This window comes from Apis dorsata, unplaced genomic scaffold (genome assembly GCF_000469605.1).
Source record: "Apis dorsata unplaced genomic scaffold, Apis dorsata 1.3 scaffold_88, whole genome shotgun sequence".
NCBI classification, from domain to species: domain Eukaryota; kingdom Metazoa; phylum Arthropoda; class Insecta; order Hymenoptera; family Apidae; genus Apis; species Apis dorsata.
In genome coordinates, this window is record NW_006263386.1 from 1,705,189 (window position 1) to 1,715,089 (window position 9,901).

General features: G+C 25.4%; 1 protein-coding gene across 3 annotated transcripts in view; it reads right to left on the reverse strand.

The window, feature by feature from the left end:
- The window catches only part of LOC102678753 (cyclin-T2-like), a 19,869-nt gene that overhangs the window by 626 nt on the left and 9,342 nt on the right, over positions 1–9,901 (reverse strand). The window contains exons 9-10 of one of the 3 annotated variants that reach the window (XM_031508536.1): positions 9,390–9,396; positions 7–424 (exon numbers count right to left, since the gene is read on the reverse strand). The exons of 1 other annotated variant lie outside the window; for it this stretch is intronic. In XM_031508536.1, coding sequence (XP_031364396.1) covers positions 351–424; positions 9,390–9,396 — 81 coding nt within the window. In that variant the 3' untranslated portion in view covers positions 7–350. Of the gene's footprint in view, positions 1–6; positions 425–9,165 lie in introns of those variants that run through there. One more of the 3 variants, XM_031508537.1, reaches the window with a different exon arrangement.

A 9,901-nucleotide genomic window follows, 5' to 3' on the forward strand; every position in this document is an offset into this window, starting at 1 on the left:
ATATTAAGGCGCCAAGCCTGCATTCTTCATGAAGTTCTATTTTTCGAAGCAGCCATTATACGAACCATCGCTGCAGAAATGTTCCCTCTTTTTGTGAACTTTCAATTAGAGGGCTACATAAAAAACAGCTACGAAGATATCTCCCTCTTGATCATTTAGGACGAGTGTGAGAAACGAGGACAATGATGAAAGCTTCATGGATGTTCGAGTCTCAACACAGTTTCAATGAAGACGAAGAAGCAAAACAAGATGAATTCCTCCTTTTAGGTGGATATCAATTGTTGCGCTTGGTCGCTTCAGATGGCTTCTTGAAGAGATTTTTACCGACATCCTCTTCTACTGTTCCGATACTACGAGGTGTGAGATTGTTGAGATTGCGACAACTTGCTGGAACTTTTGTGATGGCTAGATGTGTGTTTCTCCTGAAAATACAAACATAAATGTGGTACTTGATTTTTTTATAATATTACAAAAAAAGAAAAAAGTTTAAAAAATTAATATCAGAATAATTGAAATATTTGTTCTCATTTAAATATAAATAAATTCTTCTTTAGCTCCTTTAGAAGAACATAATTCTGTTCTTGACAATTATCCTAAAAAAATATCTTCATCAATTAACGATGTTATTTCATCAATTAAACATTGAAATTCTTTTCGTTTATTTTTTTCTTCTTCCCTCGTTGTAGAATAAACAAATGAGGAATGCGCTATTTGTTTATTATGAAAATTCAACGAAAAAAAATTAATGAAGTGCGAATGATTACTTATCGAGATACATTAGCAATTCTACTTCTACTAATAATGAATAAATTAAAAAATTAAAGAACAAACACATATTCCTCAATGCATGTTTCAAACACGTAATAAGTATCCATATAATAATAAATGAATAAATAACATTAAATTAAATTAATTGATGATATTGATCTAATCGATATTTTGAAAAATAAAAATCTCAAATGAGAATAAGATACATAAAAATGAATGAAATCTAATTTTTAATAAATATGATCAATCAACAATTAAATAAAAAAAAAATAGTGAAATAAAAATCATGAACGATGTTAAAACTTTTTCAATATAGATAACAATTACAATAAACAAATACTATGCTTACTCCGAAAAATGAAATAAGAATTAAATACGTAAAATTGAATGATTCGAATACAACAAGAAATGCCATAGTAATATTAATAAATTGCATCCAATTCTCAAATTTAAATTTAAACTTTTCGAATAAGATTTAAATAAAACGGATATTGAAACATAATTCTTGAAAAAAAAAAAAAATTGAATACATGCATACAACACAAAAAGCATTGGTACTGCGCGCATGCTCATGCAAAATTACACGCACACAATACATTCGTAACAAATAACGATACAACAATAGCATCGATGTTTCGACAATAATAATATAGGCAAACATTATAGATACCCTCCACCAAGCGAGATAAAAATCAAATAACATATTTCTTTTTTTTTGTTTTTTTTTTTTTTTTTTTTTTTTTTTTGTTTTTTTTTTGTTTTACTAACATCACACACATATATCCTGCGAATCATATACTGAATCTTTTTTTTTTTTTTTTTTTTTTTGTTTTTTTTTTGTTTTACTAACATCACACACATATATCCTGCGAATCATATACTGAATCTTTTTTTTTTTTTTTTTTTTTTTGTTTTTTTTTTGTTTTACTAACATCACACACATATATCCTGCGAATCATATACTGAATCTTTTTTTTTTTTTTTTTTTTTTTGTTTTTTTTTTGTTTTACTAACATCACACACATATATCCTGCGAATCATATACTGAATCTTTTTTTTTTTTTTTTTTTTTTTGTTTTTTTTTTGTTTTACTAACATCACACACATATATCCTGCGAATCATATACTGAATCTTTTTTTTTTTTTTTTTTTTTTTGTTTTTTTTTTGTTTTACTAACATCACACACATATATCCTGCGAATCATATACTGAATCTTTTTTTTTTTTTTTTTTTTTTTGTTTTTTTTTTGTTTTACTAACATCACACACATATATCCTGCGAATCATATACTGAATCTTTTTTTTTTTTTTTTTTTTTTTGTTTTTTTTTTGTTTTACTAACATCACACACATATATCCTGCGAATCATATACTGAATCTTTTTTTTTTTTTTTTTTTTTTTGTTTTTTTTTTGTTTTACTAACATCACACACATATATCCTGCGAATCATATACTGAATCTTTTTTTTTTTTTTTTTTTTTTTGTTTTTTTTTTGTTTTACTAACATCACACACATATATCCTGCGAATCATATACTGAATCTTTTTTTTTTTTTTTTTTTTTTTTTTTTTTTTTGTTTTTTTTTTGTTTTTTTTTTGTTTTACTAACATCACACACATATATCCTGCGAATCCTATACTGAATCTTTATTTTTTTTTTATTTTTTTATTTTTTTTTTTACAATATCGTTTTGATTATATTTATGATTCGATTAAAAGCTAAAGCTAAGAGGTTTTTGTTCTTTCCGTTTGCTTGAAATATATTCAGGAAGAACAAAGCATTAAATGATTCAAATAAGATAATAATACAAGATAATCAAAATAGAAATATATTTTTTTGTTCGTACAATTGTAATCGATTAAAACTAAATTCGACATTTAAATTTATATATCATCTACAATTAATAATAATTAAAGATGTAATTCTGAAAATAAAAAGTATAAATCAGTTTAATATATATACATATAATTAAATACAAATTTTTGCACACATTCTTCCTGAATGTTCTTTCTCTTTTTTCTTATTTTTTTTTCTTTTTTCTTTTTTTTTTTTTTTAATTTTTTAAATACTTTATATGTGTATATGTTGTTTCAAACAATTTATATTGTTTTACGTATCGACTGAACAATTTGGTGTTTCATACTGTTTTAACAATTAATCGCGATATTTCGTAATAAATTTTACGAAAGGCCCACGATAAAGTTTTAAAAGTATACACGTGCCTTTGAAAAAGATTTTTTTCTCTTGTGCAAATTTCTATACACTGTATATATATATATTCATCGTTCATTTAATTCATTAGTACACATGAGAAATAGTTTCGTGATATTTCATAATATTTTTTTTTTTCTATTTTCTAAATTAAAATAATAAAATTCTTTATCCTCGCTAAAGAACAATATAAAATGAAACAAAAAAATTTGATACAGAATTTTGCACTGAGAAGCCTAAAAAAGAGGTAACGATCATAGCAATCACACAGTACACATGTAATGATTTAAGTTGAAAATACTAGGTACTAATTGTGACAATAATTATAACAATAATAACAACAATGATATTGATGCGCTACACACTAGCGCGATAAATTCTTATTCGTCACAATGGCAAATCACGATACACGCGTGCATATACGTGCGTATGTGTATATATTTTACGTAAATATAAACGCATTCTTCATATATATATATATATAAATATATATATATATTTCAATATATTAATCACACTATCTCTCTCGCTCTCTTTCAACACGTTCCTGAGATAATATCCATTCTATATCAACGATTATTCTTATTTTGTTGCACATATATATACACACATAATATATATATATATATATATATATCATATAATATATATATTATATGTGTATAATATACATATATTGTCAAAAACGCGAAATATTCATAAGAATTAAAAAAAAAAAAAAAGAAAGGAAAAACTACGCCACGATTACTCCAAATAAATATAAAAAAAAAACAATCTAAACATTTACAAGACGCTCAGTGATCAAAGCTCGAAGCATTGTACAAGAGAATGTAAAAAATAAAAATCTATAGATAGGATATATTCTTAAGTAATCCCTTGAATAATAGACCATTTCATTTCGATAATATTATTAAACTTCAAATACAAAAACTTCTCTCCGATTCAATGAGCTTCATGTGAAAATCTGATCATCTCTTTATCATAGTGTAAGAAACTAAAAGGCTATGTATCTTTAATCTGTCGTGTGTTTTCATCTCGTTAATTCTCGACACATAATCTATTTTTAATCCTATAAAAGTTTGTAAAAAAATTTCTCTATATTATACATTCGTGTACATACAGCTATCTGAAGTTCGCAGAAATGCCTTTTAAAAGGAACGAGCAACTTGAAGATATGCTCATCGATTCGATGCAAACTTAACAAGCTACGGAGAATTAAAAAAAAAAAAACATCGTTACATCGTTTTTCTGATTTTTTTAAACATTAGAATTACCAACCTATTATATATATATAGATTATATTACATAAATATATTATATTGACATTTTGATTAAAAAATTTGTTAATTTCAAATTTTTTAATACTACAAAAAAAAGTTTTTTTTTTATATATGAAACATATTTCTTTCTTTAATTAAAAGTATTTTTATATAAATATAAAGTATTAATATATTTGTAAGACACCTTTGGAGAATTGATTTTAGAAGTCAAAACAATTACAAAAATGTCGATTAAAAAAATATCTATTCATTAAATTATAAAGAATTTACATTATAAAAAAGAGCTGAAAATAGAACGGTTGAGTGATGAAAATAGATTTCATTCTATCTTAAATTTAAATTACTTGAAAAACAATTCTTAACTGACATTTATATATATTTTTATGTTTGTTTTGAATTGTAAAATTGACTCTCCAAAAATATTTCACAATATAAAAAAAAAATCTAATATTTGGTAATTCTAATGTTGAGATTCTGATGTAGACGAATAATATACGCAATTTTTCGTTAATGATGCTGAATAATTTGAGAGAAATTTATATTTCTAATGATATAGTACACAAACTTGCAATCTTTGTATTAAAAATAAATAATTAGTATACAGAACCATATTTCTATTCAGTTTCAAAATATAATTTCTATAACCTATTTTATTTTGAAACTTAAAATATCACAGTAAAATAAAATAATAAATATTAATGAAAAATAAATTTTGAATTATTTTCTATTTTCTATAGAAAGAGATATGTAAAATTTTGTATAAAAGAATATTTAATATAGATGGATACATTTTTGATTAATTGTAAACATATCAAATAATATTTAATCGACATGATAAGATTGAAATAATGTTATATCATTAATTTGTATTACATTCAATATTGGATTGGCAAATATTTTATTTGTATTTTTTTCAATATATTTATATTGATGATATAAATACAATGAACTCCGAAGAAAATATAATAAAATTACTTGAAATATAGTAGAAAATTATTAAAAAAAATTTATATTAAGAAAATGTAAAATAATAAAGTTTCTTATTATTACACATAGAAATAATTTCAATTCTTTTAATCTATTAATTAAATGAATTTTTAATCAAAAATTCTTTATCACATGGATTTTAATTAATTTTAATTAAATTTATCTTAGATTCTAGAATATGGAATAGAGATATCACGATGTATTTAAAAACAGAAAATTTCTGAATAAATAAATTATTAAATTAAAAAAAATAATAATAAATTATTATATAAAGAAATTAAATTTTTTTCCTATTAATAAATCAAAAGCAAGCAAATTTTTTAACCAACCCAATCTTTCCAATAATGAAATTCTATCCTAATGTGCAATGCATCATCAGCAATATAAATATGTTAAATCATACAGCATCATCAATGTAAAATCATAACATATAATTCAAAAATGATCAATTATGAATATTTGTTTAAATTTTGATGATAATATTCTAATTCGGATACGAGAGAAAATGAATAACGCGATATTAACAAATATATATAGTCGTCGTATACTAATAATAAGAGCAAATTTTATGAAGTCTATCAATTATTTCACTTCACGTGAAAACCATCTAATCATAATTATATTCCGCATTCATTGTTTAACAATCTGTACTTTAACAAATGGCCGTACAAACGTATCGGTATCATTCAAGAAAAATTACGTAGAAATAGAATGTCTCGAAACCTAAAGACAGTCATATCAGAAGTTGCATTTTTTTTGAGCGATCGTATTCAACATTCTTCATTATCGTTCAAATTTAATAATTCATTCCAATGCAACTTCCTATTTCACGCAGAAGAATATAATAACCCTTTGCGTTCCTTTTTTGAATCCTAAGATAATCTAAATATGCTATAATATTGATACATTAAGCATTGTACTCTAAATTTCTTTAGATTTAATTAAAGATATATGCAAACATTACATTGAATGGCGATTTCGATGCTAGATTAAGAAGGAAATAGTATTCAGAATAAGAAGGGAAAGTGTACAGTAAAGAAAAGCATAATATTAGCTTAAAAATTAACTTCGATTGACTGACACGAAGCAGCAAACAGATAAATCGGACTGCAAAGGGTTAGTCGGAAAGTATTTTGTTAATATTATTCATCCGCATATAAAAAACAATGACAATTTGATACAATGTGTTAGTTTAAACAAAATTATATATATCTTTACAAATATATATACGTACATCTTCAAATTCGTATTAATAATACATTTATATTTTCTGAGCACTCTCATCACTTTCACTGCATATAATATACATTAATTCTTTTTTCTTTTTCAATTATTATTTCTTTTATTTATTTTTTATTTTTATTTTACTTAATTTTATTCCCTTAAGTAACTTTGTAAGTTGTTCTAACCGTTTATATAAGATGTGTCTAAAAAATAATGAGACTAATTCCATGCAAATCTACAATATATTTTATACAATATTGTATAAAATATATATAACATATATATAACATATCTCTTATTTTATTTCAATATTAATATTAACTTGATAGAGTTAATTATATAATTATAGAATGTGATTTAATAAAATATCATGAAAATTAAAGAAATATCAAGCAATGAATAAATTGCAAGCACAAATTTTTAATGATATTTATATGATTAGAACATTCTAAATAAAACTTTAGAAAACAAAATTTATCCTGGATAAATATAAAATGAATATATGATTCTCATCACATGTAATCATTTGACAATTAATGATAATGTTAAAATGATTGGGAATGAAATAAATTCATATCATCACACTGTTTAATCCACTCTTTGAACATGCGAAAATTTTGAAAAATTTTATTAAAAAACAAAAGAAACCCAAAACTTTATGTATTTTGATCTTCAATACATAGAAGATAACTCAAAGTAATAAGTGATGAAACATGAATTTTTGAATATAATTCAAAAATAAAACGTCAAAGTGGAACACACAAGCAACTCACCATACTTAAGAAAAATAAAAATGAACAAGTTGAAAAAAATCTATGCTCTTTTGTTTTTTTATAGATATTATTTTTTTAGATATTATTCATAAGAATTATGAAGAATACCAAATAGACAGAAAGTAAACCAAATATTGTCGTTGCAAGACATTGAAAAATTAAAAAGAAAATATTCAATTAAAATTGCTAAATTTAAATCATAGCATTAGGATAATGTGCTTTTTACGAATGAATTTCATCAAAAAAAAAAAAAAAAAAAAAAAAAAAAAAAAATTGCTGTTTTTTTTTATATTCTGTTTACTCTGATTTGAATTTTTTCCTTTTTTTCCAATCATCGAAATTTTTCTTTTTTTCAATGATCAATCTTAAGTATAATATAATCATTTGATTGTGATCAATGAACTAAAACAAATTCCAAAGAAAATTTTTCCAGCAAATCAATGATAACATACAGCTTTTCGTAGAACTGTTTTGAAAGAGATAAGATTAATTTATCATTAAATAGCAAATATTTTTAGTCTCATTAGTTTCTATACACACTTTACATATCCGAAATCAACGATTTAATTTCGTGAACGCAACACTGTGCACACCACCCTTTCTCCGAAACCCTTTGCCAGCAAAGGAATATTTTTCTAACTACTAAGACAAGTTTTATTTAAAGTAGTTTTGCAAAGATATTTACTCTTTGATTATCGTTACCATGATACATAAAGGAGAAAAGAAGAAATAAAAGAAAGACTACTTTTTCTCGATTCTTTAATATTGAGCATTCGTTAATTAAAATCTATCGACATTTGACCATAAGCGCAAAATATAATTACCTTTTCATTCTCTGGCAGTGTTTCGTGCATTTATCTTCACGACAACTTTTTCTTATTTTTCTTGTTCCCATCTTTTTTTTTTTTTTTTGAATAAAAAATTAAAAAAAAACAAAAAGAAAATATTCTTCAAAGAAAATTAGTAAATATTCTTGAAAATTATATCTTTTATATTATAGAATTAATTAAATTGAAGTATAGGTTAAAATAAAAAAAAATGGTTGTCGTGAAATTCAAGGACCTACCTTGAAAATATCTCACGAAGTATAATCGAATTCTCAATTCACTTGACAAAGAATGATATAACCCAAAAACTTCTTTGATGTTTTAAGATAAAAATCTATTTTTTTTTTTTTTTTCGTTTTCTTCCTATATATAGCATGTCATTTCGCGACTTCGTCATCTTCCTGATGCAATTACTTGATCTTTCCAAAATCGCGATATAGCTCGCAATATTATTTTTTTCTTTTTTATTCTTGAACGAAGGCTCACACTCATTAACTACTCTAAGGAGATGCGCTACAGGTACAAAGGTGGAAAGATCGATAATTTGTAACACTAGGGAATAGAGATCGTACGATGTCATGCTGCTACTTCTACCATTCACAAACTGGAAGGGAGAAGAAGAGAGGATAGAGGCAAGGTGAAAGTGTATTCCTTTAAGAATAAAGATTGATTCTATGGGAATTTACAGCCACTTCTTCTTCTCGTTTTACATCCTATTATTTGCTTCTTCCCAAAAAATTGTTCTAATATAATATTTATCAATAAAAAATCTATTGAAGGATTAATCTATATCTTTCGAAAAGATATTTACAAATATAATGATATTTAAACTCAATGTATGCAAATACATTTAAATATAAAATCATCAATTTTATATTATGTTAACATATTCACTGCAGATCGGATTTTCTTCTTATGATAATACAAATTCTATATCTTAATAAGTAATTATAAAATTTTATATATATGCTACATATGAATTCATATAATTTCTTTTTGTGATTTGTAGATTTTTAATTTACATTACCCACATTAAAGCCGGTATCATACATATTTTAAAGGTAAGTACCGATTTTGGTTTGCATTGTACAATATGTTAAATATCAATTTTGAATTCTAATATATAGAATTCATATATAAAAATGAAATATTGCACAGTTACACATAATATCTGTGTAAAATATTAGCTAACATAAAACAGAAATGAAAGAAAGAAGACAGTTGCTGGATAAAACGATAATGAAGCAAGAAGTGGCTGCATTATGCTAGTTTGGAAACTACCTTTGAAGTCCACTACAAGACAGGATTTCCATACGAATGTTATTCCGGTGGAGGAGGTGGTGGTGGTGAGGAACTAGGAGGTGGTCCGCTCGGCAATGGCGGTGGTGTCTTGGGTTCCTGCCGAGCAGACGGAACTGGGATCATGCTCTGATTGTGTCGTATGTTCGGTGGTAACGATGGTGGTGGTACGGACGTATCAATGGCACCATCTGGTGTCATGATAACGTTACCCGCCGGATACATTGGGTATTGTTGCTGATATTGCGAGTAATACATGACAGGATCATAAATGTATCCGGCAGGATTGAATATTGAGGGTGGTGGATAATTAGCAAAGAAATAAGAATCTGGCTGCGATTGATTTACATGACCAGCCCTTGAGTAGCCTGGATCACCACGAGCTGAGGATGGATGGGGATGGTGTGGGTTACGGGCATTGTTACTATTGTAGGTTTCTTGCTGATAGTAGCCGTCGCGCTGGCCGGGAGCACTGTAATGGCCCGCCGATCCTGCTGGTGGTGGACCACGCCCGATATACTGGCGGCCGCC